The sequence below is a fragment of the Rhipicephalus microplus genome, chromosome 6 (genome assembly GCF_043290135.1).
Source record: "Rhipicephalus microplus isolate Deutch F79 chromosome 6, USDA_Rmic, whole genome shotgun sequence".
Taxonomy (NCBI): Eukaryota; Metazoa; Arthropoda; class Arachnida; order Ixodida; family Ixodidae; genus Rhipicephalus; species Rhipicephalus microplus.
Genome location: NC_134705.1, coordinates 87012346 through 87036953, shown reverse-complemented (window position 1 = coordinate 87036953; position 24608 = coordinate 87012346). Strand labels below are relative to the sequence as shown.

The 24608-nt window shown below is 44.6% G+C and overlaps 1 protein-coding gene across 4 annotated transcripts in view; it reads left to right on the top strand.

Moving 5' to 3' along the window:
- Positions 1–23260, top strand: part of RSG7 (Regulator of G-protein signaling 7) — an 82556-nt gene extending 59296 nt beyond the window's left edge. For 3 of the 4 annotated variants that reach the window (XM_037419002.2, XM_037419001.2, XM_075866162.1), the window contains exons 14-17: positions 2960–3071; positions 5337–5429; positions 8214–8317; positions 22980–23260. In XM_037419002.2, coding sequence (XP_037274899.1) covers positions 2960–3071; positions 5337–5429; positions 8214–8285 — 277 coding nt within the window. In that variant the 3' untranslated portion in view covers positions 8286–8317; positions 22980–23260. The remainder of the gene's footprint in view (positions 1–2959; positions 3072–5336; positions 5430–8213; positions 8318–22979) is intronic. The other variant, XM_037419003.2, reaches the window with a different exon arrangement.
- Positions 23261–24608: the final 1348 nt, after the last annotated feature.

The following is a 24608-nucleotide window of genomic DNA, read 5'->3' as shown; positions in this document are numbered from 1 at the left end:
TCATGACCTTAAGCACGTTTTTACTTTTTTTTTTTTTCATTTGAATGTGTGGCTTTTCAGTGCAATTGACCCGTCCATGTGTGCCAATTCAAACGATAACTGCATTAAGGTTGATCCAGATTTCATAACATTTGAAGGCATATTTGCCATGCTTCTTAATATCAAATCTAAAATATCATGTGGCCCAGACAACATCCCTAATGTATTTCTTAGTCGCTACGCCGAGTCACTCGCACGTTTCCTGGTTGAAATTTTTCGCTCGTCCTTGTCGCAAGGCATTGTCCCGAAAGACTGGCTCATCGCCCGGGTGGTCCCAGTGTTTAAAAAGGGAGATAATGCCATCGTAACAAACTATAGGCCCATATCACTAACTGTGTCGTGTTGTTAACTCATGGAGCACATTATTTCGAACTACATTTTGAACTTCTTAGATGAGCGTAATATTCTGTCACCATTTCAGCATGGGTTTCGTAAGGGCCTTTCTACCACTACTCAGCTTATTACTTCTATTCATTCGTTCTCTGCTGTAATTGACAAATCAGGCCAAACCGACGTAGTTTTCATAGATTTCAGTAAAGCCTTCGACAGAATTTCCCATTCAAAGTTAATTTTCAAGCTTAATTTACTGGGTCTTCCATCTACAATCGTAAATTGGATAAAATCTTACCTGCATTCCCGCATTCAATTTGTAGATATAAATGGCTCTCATTCAGACTTCCTTCCTGTAAACTCCGGCGTCCCCCAGGGAAGTGTTCTGGGACCATTACTTTTCCTGATTTATATTAACGATGTAGTATCATGTGTTAAAGAAGGCGTTGAAATACGATTATTTGCAGATGACTGTTTGTTATTCAGCACAATTAATTCTTCTAATGATCAGCAAATTCTAAACGATAGCCTTGACGCAATAAATAATTGGTGCGACCTTTGGGACATGAAACTAAATACTGAGAAAACCGTATTTATGCGTATTACTAACAAAAAGCAATCATATGAACATCAGTACACAATCAATGGTCTTCCTATCTCGCGAACTGATAGCTTTAAATATCTTGGCGTTACAATTACTAGTAATCTAACATGGTCCTCCCACATTCTTAAAGTATGCGCCTCAGCATGACGAAAACTAGGCTTACTAAGACATAAACTGAAAAATTCGCCTGCGAGCATAAAGCTTCTTGCGTATAACACAATAGTACGACCATGCCTTGAATACGCATGCATAGTCTGGGATCCACGTACTACAAAAGACATTGACAATCTCGAAAAAATCCAAAGATTAGCCGTCCGCTTCATTTACAACCGATACCGCCGTTATAACTCCCCGACAGAACTAATGCAGATGAATAAAATCCCTACTTTGGAATTTCGACGCAAAATGAATAGGCTAAAATTTCTTTTCCAATTATCACACGGGAATATCAGACCCGAAACATCGGCCTTCCTGACTCCGTTATCATCGCGTCCCACCAGGAATTACCATTCTGCAAAGTTCTCGCCTATCACAGCGCGCACTAACAATTTTAAGTATTCTTTTTTTCCCCGCACTATAACCGACTGGAATAACCTCCCGCATGAAATTCTTTCATCTGACAATGTGCTGAAATCTATTGATCAAATGTTTGACTTGTAAAATTTTGTATTAATACTTTACAGTGTTTTCAAAATATTTTGTATTGTCCTGTTTATTGTTTTTACCTCGCTAAAGATTGTATAGTTGTTCTAACGGCTCTGCAACACCCCCACTCCTGCTTGGGCCCATTTGTGGCCTGCAGTATTGTATAAATAAATAAATAAATAAATAAATAAATAAATAAATAAATAAATTGCCTACGCAACCTGGCCAAGTCATGGCCCCAGTAACAACCAACGCGCGAGGCTGAAATCAGCCAATCGCTGATACGATGACTGTGATGAGTGATTTTTCAGCTTCTAGCGCGATTTCTGCCGCGTTCTGCGCAATATTATTCGGCTCATGTGCTCTCGGGAGGCTCAACCACCGATCGGCAGCGTTTTCCGACCATACCCAGAAAGTGTTTCAGTGTCCCTTAAACTTTGAAGAGAGGCTTCGCGGCAGTGTGCGTTTCTCTTGAATAGGTGCTTTCACGACTTAGCACCCCTACACTGCAGTGAAACAACTTTTGCAGAAGATTACATGCGGATTATTTTTTGTTTATTTATTTACAAATACTGCAGGCCCTACTCGGGCCCAAGCAGGAGTGGGAATATCTATAAAAACAATACCAACAATAAAGCTTACAACTTTCGACAAGTTAAGTAGTAAACCACAATCAACAATTTGTTCATTGTGAATACTTCAAAATTTTCAATAATTTAAATTCTAGTCGAAGGGAATTGGGATATGCTACTATTTGTTCGAATATTCGAAGCATTCTAATATTCGCACAAGCCTACAAAATAGTGTTTTAAATAGAATCTGGATTTTCACGCTCCGATAGCTCAATAAAGGTTTCTTGCCTATGATCCAGCCCATGTAGTAGGCCTGTATGATTGAACTCAGCCAAGTATGGTATGGTATGGAAAAACTTTATTTAGGTTTGTCGGGGCGTGAACTAGCACATAGCGGGCTGCTCCCACGTCGAGATAGGCCTAACCTGTCTGCCACATCGTGGGCCAGTGGACTGCCCATAGCTGCGTCCTTAAACCCGTACTGCATAGCATGGCATCTCACTTTGACGATGTAACTCAGTCAAGTGCGTACGCTTAATTCTACAACACAATAACATCACCACTACAACACCAGAACAGACGCAAACTTTTTTCGTCATTTGTGGCTTTGCTGAACTATGGTTCAAAAGCCAGAAGCACCAAATGCATCAGTACATCAGTTTCGTAGGTAGTTGTCATTGGCGCGAAGTTCGGTCTTCATTGTTATTACGCCGGTGAGGCTCACGGACAGTGCAAATAAACCGTGACAAGCACTCTATTGTTTTTGCAGTGAGTACCTGGCCCCTGACGCCAATTGTCCCATCAACATCGACTCGAGAAGCTACGAGATCACCAAGGTCAACATGCAGAATCCCGACCGGTGGACGTTCGACGAAGCTGCCGTGAGTGATTTGGCCTTGTTTCAGATGCCGGTTCCTTCAATGCACGCACTGCGCTGATCGGCTCATTTGCCAAAATTTTGTCTCTGGTGTCCAGCTAGAATCAATTCAGCAAGCACCATCTTACCATGACACCATAAGATATTTCATTAAGGTCGTCTCAGACAAAAGGAAGACGATTCCTTGAAAACTTATTTTTTGATTACGGACTTAAGTTGTAGTCATATGTTATGAAAGCAGTGAAGAAAATGTATAAGAAATTATATATTGGGTGGTGAAATGTTAATATTGTCGCAGTGCGCTGTGAGATCGCTCTCATTTCGTCTTGGAAACGATTTGTTGGGAAACTAGCTTATGCCTACATCTACACAATCACAACTGGTGAAGTGAATAATTACCACGTTCACTGCGGCATGGGTCACCAGTGAGTTACGGGCTGTGCTCCTCCTATGCGGCTGCTATGTTACAAATACGCATCTGCTTTCTGATGCGATAACTTCAGCAAACATGAACGCAGAGGTTCAATTCTTATTGCAAGAGGTTATAAACGATCAGAAGAAATTTTTTCTAGTGTTAAATGCCATGACCCACCGGTGGGTCACGGCACACCTTGAAAGTACGCTGAGTGGCTCACTGGTAGGTCACTCCACAAACAGAACGAGACCTCAAAGAAGCTTGCTGCAGTGAACGGGTTAAGGCTGTGGCACTACGTACAGGGCCACCAGCCATGGGCATGATTATGTTTGTGTCACTGGCATGAAGTTCACGCTGTAAACTAGCACCTGGTCATCTGGCCCCGCTGCGATGGTCTAGTAGCGTAGGCACTCGGCTGCTGACATGCAGGTCGTGGGATCGAATCCCGGCTGCGGCGGCTGCATTTTCGATGGAGGCGTAAATGCTGTAGTCCCGTGCGCTCAGATTTGGGTGCACATTAAAGAACCCTAGGTGGTTGAAATTTCTAGAGTCCTCTACTACGGCACCTCTCATAATCATATGTTGGTTTTGGCACGTTAAACCCCACAAATTATATTATAACATGTTCGTCTGGACAATAAGCACAATCGTGAGAAATTATGCAAGACGGAAGAAGAGATGGGAAGCTGGAAGCAATGTCAGTTGGTTGAATAAAAAAGGCTGTCAGATGACAAGCTTCGACAAGGTAGCCTGTCTTTCCAGGACAAAGGCAAGTCATGTGCTTGAAGCATCATTTCAGATAAGAAGTGGTCAAACAAGCCTTGTTCCACCACTTCTCTTCTATGCTGATCTATGTATTACTAGTGCATTGCAGCAGTATGCAAGTACTACGGTTGAACCCCTTTATAAGAGATGCTGGCATAGACAAATGGGTATAAAAGACCAGCGAGCCTGCATTTAAAAAGAGGTTGATAAGAAAATGAGAGTGTGGTACCCTGCTTATAAGAGACCCTTTTTATAATTCTAGTCTTTTGATAAAAGACTAGAATTACTGCCCAGTGCATGTCTTCTATAAATTTGCTCAACTGTCACTAAAGTCATTGAACAACATCGAGAAACCTTACCTGCAAGCTTCTAGTATCCTCCTCTGAAGAAAATTTCTTTTACACACCTGATGAGTGTGCTTCCAGCTTTAGAATAGAGTAATCGGTATGTCCTTGTTTACTAACGTAATTTTCCACGTACTTTCCGGCCCCCTAGCTTTAAGTGCTCACACATGTCACAGCTAGGGTAAAGGTAGGAACCTTGCTCTGTGACAGAAGCGTAAGCTATTTGTGAGACCCTTACTGTCGTGTAGCCGGCACGGCGACACGTGAAAGTAACCATTGGGCTGAAAGTAACCATTGGGTGAAAGTAATCTATTGGGCTGTGCCCACGTGGGTTCGGGTCCCACCCTCGTCGCCAGAATGTCGTGTAGCCGGCACGGCGACACGTGAAAGTAACCACGCTACACCACAGTACGATCCATGACAATAACCCAGTTTAATCAGCGAGTATCGTTTATATACACACGAGTGCAGTGACGCCATCTATTGCGAGTCCAATGACTCGGAAGGCCATCTGGTGTAAACGCACAACACTACACTTACGTTATCCACTTTTTTGTTGCTACTGTTCATTGACAAAGATTGAGGTCCTCACGGGAACAAATGACGTGTGGGAACTGGTTGTAGTAGTCTCTGTCACGTGATGTCCTGCCATTTCGACAGCTGCACTTCTGTGGTTAACCTTTGTCGCTCTTGTTCTTTCCTGCTCTCTGACGTCATTTCTCCTGGTGGCCAACGTTGCATCCAGTGGCACGTCTACTTCGTGATGAGGAATGACAGCTATAGGCGGTACACCAATTCTGCCATGTACATGGATTACGCTAACGGCACTAAGAAGAAGGTAAGCGAGGCCATGCCGACGCAGAAACATCGCATTCTTCTCGCGAGAGCTCTCATGAGCGTTAACTGTCATTAGCCTGCTGTCGGGTACACATAAACATGATCGCCTCAAGTTAACTGCTAAAGTCCCTAAAACATGATTGTCATTTTATCTAATGCTAATTGCTAAAACCATCCAGTAGTATCTAATTGCAGCACTGTAATGACATTACTCCAATCTTTTCTTGTGCAGTTATGATAACCACTCTCTTTTTCCTATATTTTTGGAAGTCTGTGCGTAAATAACAATAGTGCAGTTGCTTAGTGTTCAGTTGCTGATTGTGCATTTTAATTGTTTCTCAATACGTTAAAGGCTAAGTTCTGTTTCGCACCTGCGTGCGTACACTTTGTTGTGTGGATTACACTAGCACTCGCATTGAAAACACCGTGGTGTGTTGTGAGTTGTGGTGACTGTGCTTCACTCTATCTGCACCCCTTCAGTTTTTGTGTGCGAGTACTCTCTACTTGAGCTCTTGTACATATAGATCTTTCACATAGGTACAGAACCACCTTTACAGCTTTAAGTGCAGCTCTTGGGTATTCGTATAGGGGCATTGCAGATGGAACATCGCTGCAGTCTTTATTACACCCCATCTTGATGCATAGTTATTCTTTGTGGCAAGACCAATGCTTCACACGTAAATTAACATTATTCAAGCCTAACATATGTCTAGTGCAATTATCTTCAAAACAAGTCTTGCATTTAGCTTGTCAGTATAAACACAATACATTCTGTGCTATGCTGGGCCACCAGAGACATTAGCTTGAGTAGCCGGGCTAGCACAGCCATCTTGTGGTGCATGCTTCAATCAGAGAGGTTGTAGAGATATTGTATAGCGGGAATCTTCCATACTCTGTTCAACTTCATTTGTAATTTGATTAGCAGAATCATAATTAATAATATTTAGTCGTTCACTTTTATTTCATAAGAGTACCGACATTATGCAAGACCCATTCAATCTTTTGTGTAATCTAGCAAAGGGTCCAGGTTGTCCTCACCAGTGCCGATGTCCACTCTTCTGTTCATGTTGAGTTGTAGAGTATTCATGAATTAACTATAACCTCAGTTTAAGAACATTGTATAGTTCTGATATTGTCTCTGAATTTCCTCTGGCATTTTGACTGAATGCTTCTTGACCTGGGACGTGTACTGCGTATCTATCATCAGTTTAAATGCGTAGGCGGTTTTTAAAGCATCAGCCAAGTTTTTGTTGGTAGCTCTTACGCATTCCAATAATTAGTTCTGCATATCACAATCACTTAATGGTCCATAAAGGCCCTCACCTAATGTCTGAATATTGCTAGCACCCTTAATTGCCAGCACGATGCCAATAGTTTAGACCAGCAATGAAGTAGATTACTTTTGGTTACAGCTGTAATACTTCTGGGTTTGCCTGGTTAACCAATGTTGCTACTCTTGCTAAAGCCTCCGGTAACCCGATAATCCGCAAACTTGTGCAAGTTTGTGGACAAACTAAAACTCTCCAATAACCTAGCATTGTGGGTGATGTTGCTCGTCAGGGCTGTCTCGTGCATTAAGACTGTGTTACTGTTTTCAGGAGTCAGCCTGCATCAGCCTGCCTAAAGCAAAAGCCTGCCTTCGTAGAACAGATTTGCTGTGTGTGTTAGTTCCCGTGAACCTTTCTTTTTTTTGCCCCTTCTCATAGATTTTGTGTATGAAGCGCTCGTAGCACCCGCACTCAATGTGGCAGTAGATGTTAGATTGATAGATCGCTATGACAACTCCGTGTATGGACAAACCCGTTTCGTTTTCTTTCCTGTCCTGATGCGGTGCCTTCCGTGCTTCTGTGCTTACATGTGAATGTCGTCCGAGTGGTCTTACTTCCCACATTTTGTCATGCTACTTTAGTAGCTTCCTTTTTTTTAATTAAGCTTTTTTTCAAGACTACAAGTTATCAACTTTGACCCTTTCACCAGAATGAGCTAGCAAACTTCGTAAAGCTCAGTGGATATCGAAGTCACCAAGCTGTTTGAATAGCAGTATATCTTTCTAATGACTTTTTTGCCTAAACTGATGGCTGTAGAGATGGATGATGATGGATGTAGAGAAACTGATGGCTGTAGAGACAGTAGGCAGTTGAATGCTCTCCCCATTGGCTACCGTAGTGATCTACCCGATAAACAATTGTATCGGGCCAGTTGGTATGAATCCATCTTGGTAGGAAGCACAGCAACTATTACACAGAACACACAACACAAGCACTTGTAATGTGTGTTCTGTGTAATAGTTGCTGCACTTCCTACCAAGATGGATCTACCCGGGTCAGGCTGCAGACATTTGCATTCCGTGATTCGTTATGAACAGTAATTTTGTTTCTGCAACACTATGAACTTTCCTGCTTCAGTAGTTCCCAGAGCACTAGTTTAGAACATAGTCTCCTGCTAGCGGTGTTCTTGTTTTAAGCAGGACTTCTCCATTGTGCATTCCTCTTAGCCTGCTGCCCCAAGATGCTAAGGTGCTAGCTGAAGGGTTTAGATTAGGTGCATAGCAGATGCCTCATATTTGCAGACTACGTATAACAGACTATGTGAAGCAATGTGCATCAGACGACGCACATTGGCGTGAAAGAAACGCGGGGGAAAACCTGTCCTGAAGTGTGGTGAGAGGGGTGCAGGGCAGAGCTGCCCCCTTATTCTTTCTCACCTTCTCCCACATCCTTTCAACCCGACCTCAACGGTGTAGTGTTCAGCTTGCAGCCACCGCTAAACTGTGCCCTCCTCGCAGACCTCCGTGAAGGGGCTCCGCTCTGTGATATCGTTCACGGCCAAGAAGGACCCGGGTCCATCCTCCTCCTAGCTTGCCCGCCGCCATGGCTGCCTTGCGCATGCGTGCGTGCCTCTCTCTCTCTCTCATTTATCTGTTTCTCTCTATTCTTTATTTTTTAGCGGCATAGGTCTTAGTCCCTGAGAAAGTACACCTCTGATGCAAGATTTGCCACAGTCATATCAAAAAGTCTTTCCCAGCTGACTTGTAGTTGTCTCTGTAGGTCAGATCTGATTTTCATCTGGAATTATGCGTGAAATGCCTGTCAGAGGGTAAAGTAGCACTCCTTTTTTGCATTTGGTTTCTACTTTACTTCTGGTCTTTCAGTGGCATCTAGTTTTTACATATATATGCCTTTATCAGGGAAAATACATCTGTATACACCTAACGCTCAAGGTTTCTTCAAGTTCACTTCACTTGTTCAGCCACTCCCAGAAACTAGGCAATCAGATTAGAGTTTTTAAACTTTTTTTCACATCCAAGTTTTATGTTTATTTTGCAAACTATAGCGTGCCTCTTATGTGTACGAACCCAACATAATGTCTGTCAAGCATATATAATATTGTTCCTTTTTTCAGGTAAAAAAAAAGTGATTTTTTCTTAAATTTTCATTGTTGGCTTTTTACCTATATTCTGATATTATGCACTCTAGTGCAAGGTTTTAAGAACAGCAGATAAAGGTACAACCATATTGGGCATTAATGTCACTGTTAGCTTTTCAAACATCTACACCTTTAAGCAAGCCAGTCCTGATGTTACTGGGGTGAACTCTGGACGCTGTGTTTGAGTTCTAACTTTGTGAAACATGGCATAGTTAGGAGGAGCACTTTAGAGGCTGAAATTCCTGTGCTCTGATGCTGAACATTAAGCAAGTGACTTTGAAACAAGACGAAATGAAAGAACGTGTGCAATGTGAAGAGTGCATAAGTGCATCTTGTATTGTGGATAGTTAGTCTTCACGGTATTCTGTAGTGGAGCTGACTATAGCTGATGTAGCTGTTGGAGTGACACAAGCTTGACATGGGTATGATCCAGGTGTGACACAGGTATGATAAGGGTGTGACACAAATGCGACAGGTTTGACTCAGATATGACACAAGCAGACGTCGGTATGATATTGTTTTGACACCGGTGTGGCATGGGTGTGATAACAGTATGACACAAGCGCGACAAGGATATGACATGGGCTTGACAAAGATATAACATTGGTAGACGTGGGTATGACACTAGTATGACACACGCAGTTCATATATGATTTTTTTTTTTTTCTAAATAAAGAGTTGTGTCGGTGCTATTTCTTTGCTGTATTGTCCTTCTTTTTCAGTGGCTGCTTTACATTTGTGACAATCGCTGAGTGCGTGTTTTTTTGCATGAGCTCTGTGGCGCTGCTGGATCTTTTGAAGGGCTGTTGTGCAAAGGCTGCTGTCTCAACCAGGGCTTTGTCTGTTGAATATGGCAACCAAATGGTCGTACTGACAGTCTTGTGGCTGGCACCACTAAACTTGCCTCGACTTATAATCAGGCCTACTGTAATTATAGTTTCTGGTCGTATACGTATCTTCCATGTACATGCGAGTACCCTGTAGGGAAACTGAAATTTATATAAAAATTTTATATATTTCATTCTGTTTTCTTTATACAAGCTTCGAAATTTAGGTGAAGACTTTAATGCAATTACTGAAACTACAATTGCTAACAATATTGTCACGAGGTTGTGATACACGCAGCACTTGAGAGGAAGCACGCAGGAGTCAGGGCGGTGTCAGGCGAACTGTTTATTGGGCGAACTTGTGCCCAGCAAAACAGGGCCAAACACAACTCACAGCAACAGCGGCGTGAACAGTCGTCGGCCGACGGAAAAAAAAAAGACCCCCAGTGGCGCACTGCGCCGGCTTTTTATACACACGTCGTAACGCGTTCCAAAGTGGCATACAAGATAAACGCGGCCTGCGTTGCGCTTAACAGAAAGTGATAGCGTCTTCCTTCGCAAACGAAAAGAACCGCACGTGTCAGTTTTTTATACACGCGTCGTAACGCGTTCCAGAGTGGCATACAAGATAAACGCGGCCTGCGTTGCGCTTAACAGAAAGTGATAGCGTCTTCCTTCGTAAACCAAAAGAACCGCACGTGTCACTACCCCCCTCTGAAAAAGCATCGTCCCGATGCTAAAGACAGAACATAAGAGAGAGTACATGCAATAAATTACATTAACAATGCGTCACAGCTAATCAGCGCGCGTAATAAGGTTTAAGTCGCACCACGTGTACGACTTCGGGTCGTGCACGGCGTCGTTGGGATGACGTTAAGCCATCGGGCACGACCTCATAGTCCAGTTCACCACGACGTCGGACTACCTTGTAGGGTCCAAAGTAGCGTCGCAGGAGCTTCTCAGACAATCCCCGTCGTCGTATCGGCGTCCAGACCCAGACAAGGTCACCTGGTTGGTATTCGGTGTGGTGTCGTCGAAGGTTGTAGTGGCGCCTGTCGACCGTCTGTTGGCTCTTGATACGCAGGCGGGCTAGCTGTCGAGCTTCTTCAGCGCGATCCAGGTAGCTGGCGACGTCGAGGTCTTCTTCGTCGGTGCCGACCGGTAGCATGGCGTCAAGCGTCGTTGTTGGGCTCCGTCCGTAGACGAGCTTGTACGGAGCAAACTGCGTCGTTTCCTGCACGGCCGTGTTGTACGCGAAGGTTACATACGGGAGTATGGCGTCCCACGTCTTGTGCTCGACATCCACGTACATGGCCAGCATGTCGGCGATGGTCTTATTTAGACGCTCGGTGAGGCCATTCGTCTGTGGGTGGTACGCGGTGGTTCGGCGGTGGCTTGTCTGACTGTACCTCAAGATCGCTTGCGTTAGGTCAGCCGTAAAGGCCGTACCTCTGTCGGTGATGAGGACCTCGGGGGCTCCGTGGCGGAGGACGATGTTCTCAATGAAGAACATGGCGACCTCGGCGGCAGTGCCCTTGGGCAAGGCCCTTGTTTCGGCATAGCGGGTGAGGTAGTCAGTCGCTACGACAATCCATTTGTTGCCAGAAGTTGACGTCGGGAACGGCCCCAGTAAGTCCATGCCGATTTGTTGGAATGGCCGTTGAGGTGGTTCGACGGGTTGCAGAAGTCCGGCTGGCCTAGTTGTCGGCGTCTTGCGTCGCTGACAGTCTCTGCATGTTTTTACGTAGTGGGCGACGTCGGCAGCGAGGCGAGGCCAATAGTACTTCTCTTGTATTCGTGACAGTGTGCGGGAAACACCAAGATGTCCGGCTGTCGGGTCGTCGTGTAATGCTTCCAGAACCTCTGGACGTAACGCTGAAGGTACCACGAGGAGGTGGTCGGCGCGGAGCGGCGAGAAGTTTTTCTTCAGGAGGACGTTGTTTCGCAGGAAAAACGAAGCCAGTCCTCGGCGGAATACTTTCGGGACGTCGGCGGTCTTGCCTTGCAGGTAGTCCATGAGGATCTTGAGCTCCGGGTCAGCTCGTTGGCGTTCCGCGTAGTCGTCGGTACTTATGGGTCCCAGGAAAGAGTCGTCGTCCTGGTCATCCTGGGGCGGCGGATCGACAGGGGCGCGAGACAAGCAGTCGGCGTCGGAGTGCTTTCGTCCGCTCTTGTAGACGACGGTGATGTCAAATTCTTGTAGTCTGAGACTCCACCGTGCGAGGCGCCCTGATGGATCCTTCAAGTTAGCTAGCCAACACAAGGCGTGGTGGTCACTCACGACTTTGAAAGGCCTGCCGTACAGGTAGGGGCGGAATTTTGATGTAGCCCAGATGATGGCAAGGCATTCCTTTTCTGTCGTGGAATAATTGGCTTCTGCCTTCGAAAGTGACCGGCTAGCGTAACTGATGACCCTTTCAAGTCCGTCGGTCCTCTGCACGATCACGGCGCCGAGCCCTGTGCTGCTTGCGTCCGTGTGAATTTCGGTGTCAGCTTCTTCGTCGAAGTGCGCCAATATTGGCGGCGTTTGCAGGCGTCGCTTTAATTCTTGAAATGCCTCGACTTGCGGCGTTTCCCATTTGAAGTCGACGTCGGCCTTCGTGAGGTACGTCAGTGGCTCGGCGATCCGCGAAAAGTTCTTCACGAAGCGCCTGTAATAAGCGCAGAGGCCAAGAAATCGGCGTACTGCTTTCTTGTCGGTGGGTGCAGGAAATTCGGCGATCGCAGCTGTTTTCTGTGGATCAGGGAGCACTCCCGACTTGCTGATAACGTGGCCAAGGAACAATAGTTCCTCGTAGGCGAAGCGGCACTTTTCTGGCTTCAGGGTAAGTCCCGAGGCTTTGATTACCCGAAGAACAACTTCAAGGCGCCGGAGGTGCTCGTCGAAGTTGGAAGAAAATACGACTACGTCGTCCAAGTAGACGAGGCAAGTCTGCCACTTCAAGCCTGCGAGTACTGTGTCCATAACCCGTTGGAACGTCGCAGGCGCCGAGCAAAGACCAAAGGGCATGACCTTAAACTCGAATAGGCCGTCTGGTGTTATGAAGGCAGTCTTCTCTCGGTCTCTCTCGTCTACTTCGATTTGCCAGTAGCCGGTTTTGAGATCCATCGACGAAAAATACTTGGCGTTGTAGAGTCTGTCCAGAGCATCGTCTATCCGTGGGAGGGGATACACGTCTTTCTTCGTGATGTTGTTCAGGCGACGATACGTAATCGACGCAAAAACGTAGGGTTCCGTCCTTCTTCTTCACCAACACCACGGGTGATGCCCACGGACTCGTAGACGGCTGAATGATGTCGTCACGCAGCATTTCGTCGACTTGTTGCTTGATGGCCTCGCGTTCCCGTGCAGAAACTCGGTAGGGGCTCTGACGGAGCGGACGGGCATATTCGTCGGTTATGACGCAATGTTGTCTTCGGCTCACTCGAACGACCGGGTCGGCGTCGTCCTCTTGGCGGCTTGGGCTTGGCTCACGGCTGGACGGGGGCGTACGGTACATGGACAGAGAAGCACCTCCACCAGATGTCACGAGGTTGTGATACACGCAGCACTTGAGAGGAAGCACGCAGGAGTCAGGGCGGTGTCAGGCGAACTGTTTATTGGGCGAACTTGTGCCCAGCAAAACAGGGCCAAACACAACTCACAGCAACAGCGGCGTGAACAGTCGTCGGCCGACGGAAAAAAAAAAGACCCCCAGTGGCGCACTGCGCCGGCTTTTTATACACGCGTCGTAACGGGTTCCAAAGTGGCATACAAGATAAACGCGGCCTGCGTTGCGCTTAACAGAAAGTGATAGCGTCTTCCTTCGTAAACCAAAAGAACCGCACGTGTCAATATGGTGTCTCTTTTCTGTGAGCCTTTGTGCAAGAAAAGTGAATTTCCGACTCTCCGCCTGGCATCAATGCTCTAAGTAAAGAACGCACTTGCTGAGAAGTTCTTCTTGCACTTTGCGAATTTCATCTCTCAAGTGCAGTTTTGCATCTACTGAGACCATACTCTGTATATTAAGTTCATTTCTCCTGCACTCTTCTTGGCTTTGCTTGTTTAGCTTCATATAGTTTGGGAAAATATTGTAGTTGCCTAATGAGAGATGGGGCGAACTTATCAGTAAACGAGAAAACACTAAAGCTTTGACAGAGGTAGGAAATGCGTCGAGCTTCAACATGGAAACGTGAAATGGGTGACATTACTTCGGAGTTTGCCAGTTGCTTAATTTTGATCTTCGAGACTAGCAAAATTGGCAATGGCATACCGAACCCTGTCCGTGTGACCATTACGTTGGCCTAAATGTAATGCGTTGTCTCGCTTTTGTGACTTAAGCATGGGCATGTTGCTCAGCGCCTGCTTGCACGTCGGCTGTCTCATCGAAACACTGTCTCATTTTACACTAGAACACCTCACATTTGACCATTTGCTGAGCATAATGCCATGCTCAGCCTTTCTTAACATCACATGTTCCCTCCCTCGGTGTTCTACTGTAAAGCCAAAGCGACTGCATGCCAGCTTAAATTGTGCCTTTGTGTCACAGTGGTGCAATCTCACCAATGCAGTTATGTGCTTTAGATTTGTGTCTGTTCATTAGTTTGTGCAATAGTTGTAACTATCTATTGACCGATACCTCCGCATACTTTCATCTTTGCGAGTCTTGTTGCATCATTTTAAAGGCTGTGCCCATATCAAAGTGTCGCATATATACTTCACATCAAATGCTATCACAACCTTCACAAATCTTCCTACGCACTTATGCTTAGTTGAAATTCTTTACTGTATATGTAGCTAAACACGTTTTAACGTAATCCCTAAATTGAAATCCTGTGAACGGAATGTCTTTGTTGATCTGTGATATCACAAGTTCGGTGATTTCACCTTGAAAGAATAAATGTAAATGTAGATTAGGTGGATTTAAGCCTGCTGACTGTACATCAAGAAGTATTTGTAGCCCAAGAAACAAAAAAAGACTGGAGGCTACAAACGGGCACTAACATGAGCGCTTGCATGCCAAGGACATATGAGCACTCGTATGTTGTATCATGTCTTCCTTTACGTTCGAGTTTTTTGCTCTACGAATTGTTGCTGACCTGAACGGAGTGCCACACAAGCGACATAAAAGACGTGCGTAACACTGCATACATTCTTTGCATTCGTTTGCAGATCTTTTTTCCCCTTTTTTAAAAGAACTTTTGTTTCCTTGTCTCGAGTTGGCTCACTAACAAAATTTGAGTGTGTTGGCAAGACATTAGAAATAATCTTTCAGCACACAGCGAGACAAGGATGGAGGTGAAGAAGACTGAAGACATACAAGCTCTAAGCACGTCCGCAGATTAGTTTTTATGTTTGTCTGTTGTCTTCTTAATCATCCACATTCGATAGTGCACCTAAAGGTCGCTCGCATCGAGTTGGCATTTTGGGATATGTCCCGACTTTGGAAAAACCACTGTTTCTCAACGATAGCATGAGCAATTAATTTTCCTTCCGATGATTTTGACTATGCTGTTCGCGTTTAGCATGGAGGTTGTCCCGGTTGTCCAGACTCCTGTAATATTTCAAGTTGTCCATTTATACCTACATGGTCATGCTTACTTAGTGCTTCACCCAATGGTTATGTTTGGAAAGTATGACATTGTAACGTGTGTAATCGTGGCGTTGGGAACGGCAAAACTTTAAATGGAAGCTCAGTTTTGAATTGGAAAAGCAGCAGAATAATTCTGCTGAATATATACTCTAGCTGGTTGCAAACGGATTACATACAGCGGAATTTCGTTAATCCTTTGCAGTTCAAAACCTTTGCCTACCTTCTTTCTATTCTGGTCTGAAACTAAGGAAAGCAAAGGTCAAGAAAAAAAAGGAAGAAGTTTACACTAGCCATGTAAAGCTTAATAAGATGCAGCGAAGCTGGTTAATTTTGGCGTTCTTATCATGGCCTTTTCGGCTGATGCTTGGTCTCTCCTTTGCTAGGAAAGATTAGAGTCGAACCAGAGCCTGTCTCAGGCCATGCAAGAATGTCCTAACTTTGGCCCTAGAAACTAACTTTTAGGTGCCACTAACCTGGGGGTGCCACAGCCAGGTTTGGCTGTGGCACCCTCATAAAAGCATAAAAAAGGGTATCTGTATTTTGCTTTTTTTTTAAATAAGCGGCATAGCTGTTAAGCTTTTGGTACTGCCAGGTGGTGCATACAGAAAGGAGAAATCTATATAAACTCTTCGCTTCCACAAGTGCCAGGTGGAGTGCATGGTGCACAGTCTCTTTGTCCTCTTGTTCATCTACTGCTTTGCTCCCGGAACATGTGTGACGATTTTACATGAGACGCAATAACTCTGTTGGGAAAAAAAACAAGCACACAAAGAGGTGAAGAAAGAGACAGAAACATAGAGAAAAAAAGAAATGGGAGGAAAGAAAGGCAATGAAGTGAGAAAAACATATAAAATAAAGAGAGATAAAGATAGAAGGCTCTATAATGAGTACAGAAAAAAAAAACAAAGAGACAACACAGGAAAACAAACGGAAAAAAAGAAAGCGAAAAACTGGCACCCACTCAAAGAAATGTACCTCCCAGTATCGCACGACACTAGCCACATGGCACGATTTTCAGCAGGAACATGTCACGTGACTAATGTTATGGGATGTTACAGCACGTGACCTAAAATCACGTAACAAGTCACGTGGCTTCAAATAAATCATGCAACATTTGCCATATGAGATGCTTCAGCCAAATTCACCAACACTATTCACGTAATTCAAAGTTACATGGACAGTAGTCATGTGGCGTGTTCCCTGCAAAGAAATCACGTGACATGTTCCTGCTAAAGTAGTCTAGCACTAATCACTTAAACTTTTATAAAGATCTAACCGATAGAAAATTGATTAACTGTTATTTAAGTGCACGAACAAACACAAAGGAACAGGGGACAGAGTGTTCCTTCATGTGCTTAAACGACAGTTATACCATGCATATTCAACTAGCCCAACTTTCGATTCTGTTGCAAGATTGATTAATTAACCCAAGCAGACAAGGAACTCTGTCAATAAGTGCAGTTTTAAGCACTAGTCACATGGCACAAAATCTCATATTACCGTATTTACTCGTATAATCCTCGCACTTTTTTTGCCGCAAAACTGATGCAAAGTTGGGAAGTGCGAGAATTACGCGGGGAAAACTTTCCACGAAAATGTACCGAGCGAAAAAGAAAACGAAGTGGCCGCAAATCGGGATTCTCACACCAGCAACTTACAGCAAGCTTTAAGAAGTACTAATTAGAACTTACCTCAACAATAAAAGCAGTGGTTCAACACAAGGCAAGATTTATTTAAGACACAAGAAGTGGAAGCAAATAGTCGAGAATTAAAATACCATACGCAAAGCTTGTGGGCGTTGCGGCCGTAGCGGTAGCGTTCGTCGCTCAAAGTTAAGCATAGGACGTTAGTATTGGGCTGATGGCTATTTAATAGAATCGTCCGCAGTTTCCTTCTGAAGAAATAGAGTTTACCATAATTCCCAGTTCTAGGCACACGGCAGGCCCAACGCGTCTTGGTGGCTTTCAGCTGCCACCACCAGTAGCGAACACAAAACTCGTAGACTCCGAAGGGCCTACCGGCGGCCCTATTGAGGTCGTTTAGTGCAAGATCTATCACTTCCAACTTGAAGCAGCCGTGTAGCTTCAGTATCACCCCATAACATGACAAGATTAACGACACAGCATACAAAACACGCCTCAACGCGCATTGGCCACTTCGGCTTGGCATGTATTGGATTGAATCTGCATGCAGTAATACGCTTGATGCTTAAGATATGGCGCCAGATGGCGTGCGCTATCATCATCAGTTGCTGGAACGAGTAGGCGACATTATTGCGGCAGTTATCGGGGGTGCGATAATTACTCGAGGAAAAAAAAGAAATCGTATTTTTTCTTGGGCGAAGTGGGGGGTGCGAGAATTATGCGAGTGCGAGGATTACTCGAGTAAATACGGTACTATTTATGCACAAAAAAATGTCATCATGAACTGGCAAGCACTCTTTTTGTCCTTTTTACAGTGCTCTAGAAGGAAGGTAATATACAGGCTCATTGGCGTCAAACACCATTGATGTCTCCTCAAGAGCAAGCGTTGCTCACACACGCTAAATTGTTCTTGACCAACGCTTTAGGTGCACTCAACTGTCGCGACACCTGATGCACAGCGGCGTTAGCACCATTCGTTTGTCGCAGCTCCCTTTCTTGCACTGCCACACAGCAGGTGTCGCAGCCGCCGAGCGCACCTGAAGCATTGGTTGAAATCAATGAAGCATGTGGAGCCAACTTTTGCCCACGCAAAAGCTGGATAAATTTTGCGACACTTAGTAAAACTGCAACAGCCAGAGCTACCTAGCTGGCCGTCAGCTCGCTGTCCCTTGAACATTGCGTCTCCAGTGGAAGCTATGCTTAATCCCTTTTAAATGTGAATGCATTTCTTAGTCGGGCTACGCCAGGCGTCCGTCGGGATCTGTCCACCACCCTCTTCCATAGCAACAGCTGCGGGCTCGCGCGTTCCTAGCAACTGGAGCTCCCACCATGTCACTCTTTGGCATCGGCAGATGTCAGCAACAGCTGTGGGCGCGCGCGCTTATTCTCAACCGTAGGCACTGGAGCCTCCACCTCCTTGACTTGAACGTGACATGCCACCGCCTTTGCGTTTGAAACGCTTTTGTAGCGTTTGGGCTGCTGGTGTTTGTGTAGGATTTGTGTTGATAAGACATCAACATCATGGTCATCGGGTACAATGACAGGTGCTGTGCTTCGCTGCTCCTTCTCTCGTCGTTCACTCTCTCTCCTCGTTGCGCCCCACTCTCCCGCATGATGGAGTAAAGCGCGCGCCTCACTCTCGACCGTTCGCTGGCTGGGCGCCTCTCAAAACAATGGCAGAAGTCTGTGAAGGTGAATGTCTGACGGCAATGGTACCCTCTCTTTGCGCGAGAAATGCATTCGCATTTCCTCACGATTCTCTTCAGGGAGGTGGGGGCATTTTTTTACGTGATGCTGTTCTTTAGTGCTGTTATTTTTTTCAAAATGCTTTTCTAGGCATTATGTAGTCGTGGGGTTTATGACATTGGTCAAATTCGTGCTTGTGAGAGTTGTCTACATCATGAATCTTGTGGCGCACAAAAAAAAGATAGATGTACAAGGAAAGTGTAACAGGATGAAGCTCATCATCTTGTCATCACTTGGTCCATGTCTTTTTTGTGCACCAGAAGTTTCGCCTTGTGTCACCACCAAAAAGCCCATTCTCACATCCTGTTGAGAGTCGTCTGTCGTATATATTTTAAAGGAATCATAAGGTTGACCTCATGTTTATCTCGTGAGTATAATTTGCCAGATTTGTTGTGTTTTTTTTTAAGACTGTACGTTAGGTTCATCACGTGCATTCTAGCTGCCATGCTTTAGGTGATATTTTTTAGTTTCACCTCGAGCTGTACTTGGGCTGCAGCCTGATTTATCACACTTATTCAAAATGCCAAGAGCTTGGTTGTTTGTAGCTGCCTTAGAAGTCATAAGCTGGCCTTGTGACATCCACCCCACGTTTCAAGAATAAGGTGTATATGATATTGATTCTGAAGGTCGAAAGTTGGTTTTAAACATTTGTTCTGTGCTTTAAGCTAGGCTTGAAAGCACCATAATTTGTCGCATTGGTAATCATAGCCAACATAAGTTGGCAACAATGGAAGACAAGCAAGGACATTGGATGACAAACAAGGTCTCTAAGTGCAAATATATAGATCGTTACGGATAACTTCTCATTTAGAGTTGCTATCCTCATACTTGGGGAATGAAACTGACACAATATACCTAATTTGAACAACTTCTCAGGACGCACGCATGGCACCTCGGTGTCAAATGACCCAGCAAATGTGGGTTGAAGTACCAACGACAATCTGTTAGTGTTATTGCAGAGTGAATGCTAGGGGCAGAAGCACTCTTCTTTATTTCCATGTCAAAAAATTTTTTTAGAAGAGTCCCAGTATGGAATGGTGAGCTGCACTTTTGTGGGGGCCATATGTTCTCTGAACTCACAACTAACACCTCTGCAGACAAAAGGTGAAAACCCAAGCGCAAGGCATTCATATCGTCTTTACACTCTTTTGCACACCTTCTGTGTATTCTATTGCACTTGCACTACGCTTGCACACATGTATGTTGTTCCTTTCACTGCATGGCACATTTGGTCACAGTTCAGCTGTTCCTTTATTATGTTTAGGCATCTTCTTGGCTGTGGCATCCAACAGCATAGATTATTCTGTGCATCGCACCGCTTTAGGGTGTTCTTGTGCGAACTGATAAATGCTCCTTTTCTGGTTTGTGCGGCACTTAGCTGAGTGAAATATTAGAAGGGAATGTGACTTAGCTCTCAGCATCGTAAATTTGTCTGCACAAATGTTTAGCCTGCACAGCAACTTCTTTCTCTGTTCTGGAGATGTCAGTGCACTGCTAAATTCAATTACATGCACTACTGTTGTGTTATCTTTGGCAAATATTTATGCGAATTCTATCATACATATGGCTTGCTTTATTTTTAAACTTCAGTGCACATTACACTCAAACCTCATTGTAACAAAGTTGCATCTTACATGAAAATGAGATTGTTACTGTATCTGAAAGTTCATTACAAAGGGACATTCCTAACACTATATCTATTGCAAGATAGTTTTTCATTTACTTCGTTACAACTAATATTTCGTTATATCTGATCCCATTATATCGAGGTTTCAGTGTAATGAAATCGTGTTCACATTAGCTCTTCCTAAGCAAATTAGAGAACTCAGGCAATTTAGTTTTCACAGGTTGATGAGTGGTGATAACTTCAGTATTGATTAAAATTGCCTTGCTTTGCATAAAAGAACATAGTTGCTTATGTAGTTTGCTATGAACGATATGTGATCGCTTTGGACCTAATGCCTTGCTGTATTTAACTGCACGAAAATTTATTTTCAGCTTGATTCAGCTGTGCTACTTAAATTAAGTGAATAGTAAGGACGTGTTGCTGAAAATTTACTGGTTGAGCTAAAGCACTAAAAATACTATTGTATGCGCGCATTATTTTGTGAGTGTGTGTTGGTGATGCACCCTTTTTTTAAACAGTGCAAGATAACACGTCCTGGCGTATTCTATTGGCTTGCACCTTGTCGTACGCCTGCTTTCTCACTAGCACTGATGAAGCTGCACAGTTATTGCACTTGCACTGCTGAAGTTGCACTTTTCTGCACCAGTCGTACGATGAGCGCACGTGTAGCTCGACACATGCACTGCCTCTATTTACTCGAGTAACGAGAGTACTGCACACACCAGCCTTTGGCTAGAAAATCACTGCAAAACTGTGTTGCTTGAAGTAAATTGCATGGTATGTGGCAGCGCCCATTAAAATTTGAGCGGTTGTGTTCTCAATCAAACGCTGCGAGAAAAACATATTTTCACTTTTGTGTGACGTGACATTGAATATTACATTGCAACATGATCCTTGCGTATACCATCAAAAAGCAACGCTTGTGGGAGCAGCGCCATTTCCATCATGCCTGGTTTAGCCGATCGATGCGTGTCCACTGGATAGTGATTGAATCAGAAGTAATCGATGGAGTGATTGATCAGAACTGGGTGGTCGCGAATGCGGCCTTGATCACGGTGCCGCCAAAATGCTTTCTTGTCTCCCTACCTTAGCCACAGTGGCTCTCTGGACACTCTCTTTGCTCGGGTCATTGTTTGGCACCAACACAATTCAGAAACAATACATCAAGCCACTGGATGCCGGCGCAGAAAACCTACAAGAGCTCCTTAAAAGTGGCTTAGCGAACTACCTGCTCAGTCACTGTAACCGTAAAATTTTGAGCAAGCCCGCTCCGTCCCTTTTTTAAGATGAAAGATAATCGTACAAGAATTGAAGGGATAGCTTTCACTTGGTCGTGGACCAAAATTAAAGATGGCAGCGGAAGAGTCTGTTAAGAAGAATGCACACCAGTGCTTTAATGAAATGCTTTAGTGAGCGTATGCATGCATTTACTTTCGCACTGAACCGGAGGGGATCCTCATGCGAAATTTTTTATGTTACGACGAGGGGGGAAAGAAGTTCTTCAAGTGTTCCAACAATTTGTGACAATGCGAAATGCAAGCCGGAGGCATGACGTTGTAAAGGTATTGAGAAATTGTGCCCCATATGTAAACTCACTCAGAGAATGGGTTACTGGGAACTGCTGCTGCAGCATTCACTAGCGAACGAGTTGAAAAAAAAAAAATGGTGGAAAGGGAGGACTTGGAGCACATTGCAAATGTCCCCAAAACAGGAATTAATGATAAAAACAAAATTACTAAAAATAAACATGCTTGTCAATTAAAATGTAAGAGTGTCCTTACATGACTATTCATGCTACATGATCTATGAGTATCTAGATCTTGGCAGTACTTTTTGCTGGGTGTGTTGGTACATGCTTGCTGAAGTGCAAAAAAATGCCTAACCACCTCGTGAGTACTCAATACAGAATGTAGTCTTTATTTCGTTCTGTTTCTATAAAGAGCTTGTTCAATGTTTTTTCTATACTATCTTTGGCTCCTTTTGCAAAGGCTACACGTCTTTTTGTATTTCAGTGTCATTATCTGCTGCTTCCCAAGATTTCGCAGTAACAGCAACATGCAAACAAGCTCTAATTTCGAGGTTCAATTCCGGACCATGGCAGACACATTTCAAGCTGGCATATGCACAGAAACGTCGCTTAGCCAAGTGATAGGTACCCAATAAGTATTCTGAAATCTGGGGTTTCGTGTGCAGAAACCAGGTTATGATTACAAGGAATGCCATAGCAGGGGACTCCGGATTACACTTTACCATTTGAGGTTCCTTGACGATCATTAAGTCATTTGGATGTCCTTGCATTTGGCTCCTTCGAAATGTGGCTGTCATCACTGGTGATCAAACCATCATTCTCGAGCTCAGCAGAGATGTATGAGCTATCAGAGATCTGTGAACCTTATTCAATGTATTAGCTGTCGCAGCAGTTTCACTAAACATTCGCGGAAGGCCAAAAATTGAGTCACACTACAGCTTTTGTGTTGTTTTGGGACATTAACCGAATTGGCTAATTGAGTAAGAGTCCATCAAGTTGCGACTGAGGTACCATTTCACTGCACCTTTAGTGTGCTCTTTTAACTGGGGCATGCACGAAGCAGTCTGTAAAGCATGTGACACCCCTATTGAAACTGCTTGTCTGTTTTCAATGCCCGAACTTACAGTCTCTTTTTTCAATGCCCACCCCTTTCTGTTCACCCTCTCTTTTCTCTCTCGCAGCAAAGTAGACTGTTCATACCCAAGCTGCCCAGTCTTAGTATAGGATCGTGAGAGGAAAAACGAGCCAGTGCCCCTTGTCTGCTTGCTCCGCGCCGTTCATGCTCCCGACAAAACAACCACCGCCAGCCAACAACAAAAAATGCCACAGGTTAGATTCCCCAACTGCCATAAGGCCAAGCCACCTACTAGTCTGCGTGACACCAACGCTCCACCGGCAATGGCTGCGACAGAGCGAACTATATTTCATTTTTTTTCTTTTTGTTCATCACGAACACCGCCTCGAGGAGGAGAGCGAATGGTGGGTTCTGCGACACAGTCCCATTCTTCGTAGTAGGAGGTGACCCGGACGGTGCCAGCGAAAGAAGGGACTCATCAAGCCACTAATGCCGTCGGACGGGAGAAAAAGGAGAAGGCTGTTGACCAGTCGTCTCGTGTGCCGTGCTTCCGGACGCACTGACCACAGAAGCAACAGTGACGCCCGCCGAGGGGGCGTCCGTAGTGCAAGATGTTGCTTTATCGTTTTGTGTTCCCTCCCCTACCCCCAGGGAAAGGTGAAGCCACAATTGTTCCTTGATTCTCCTCGCTGATGTCTATGTCCAGCCTTCTTTCTCTCTCTCGTGTAGTTTTCTACTGCTGCACTGCGCCACTCTCAGAGTTTCTCGGTCTGTCAAGGCAGACGACGACTCAGTGTTGCCAGATGAGACCCGCGAGCATTAAAACATAGTATATGTGATAGGTTCAATGGAAAGTCATACATTCGATGGTCACAATAATTCCTCATGAACAGCATCATGTAGGCATCTGGTGCAGCAGTCATCACTGTTGGATCGTTGTCCACATTAAAGGCATATATGCAGTCGTCTTGTGATGATTCAAACTCGCATAGCTAAAAGTTCTTTTGTGTTGAGAGAACCTCACAGTTCTGCTATTCCTCCTATTTTTCCGGCAGATAGTGGGACTTTGTTTTTCAATCTGGAAGCTGTAGCTTTCCAGCTCACAGCAGTGTAATGGAAAACAGCTCACAAAAAGTCATCGTCAGTGGGCAAGTAAAACGCACTTGTGTTTCATATTGAGGCTGTTGGTATGTCGTGACATACATCACTCAGGTGGCGCCACTAATATAGTTGTACGCTTCCAGCTCTGACAGAGAATGCATATTCACAAGAGGCTCCTTCTTTCTACGCTTTTTTCAGTTTTAGGACAAGCATATCTTTTTGTGCGTATACGTTCATATCGATGTTCAAAATGGAATACTCGATAAAATATCAGTACCCATAATTGTAATATTACAAAAATTTTGCCTTGAGGTCATTCTGGCTTTTAGTGACTCAAGAAAAGAAAGTTGTGATGGTTCTTACAAGTTTGAATTATCAATATTCGACTATGTCACTTTGATGTCCACTATCATTGAAAGCAAAAGTTACAATGGCACAACTTGGCGGTTTCGTGCTGTGATCTCCCACCCTCACGAACAGGTTGTTTTTGGGGATGGCATTCGTAAAGACAGTCAACCGCCACGATTGCGAAATTCCTGTAGTTCATGATGCACGAAGACCATCCGTAAAATGTCTGCCACACTGCATCATATAGTGTGCCACCCAGAACGTGTCGTTCGTTCAAACGGCATTT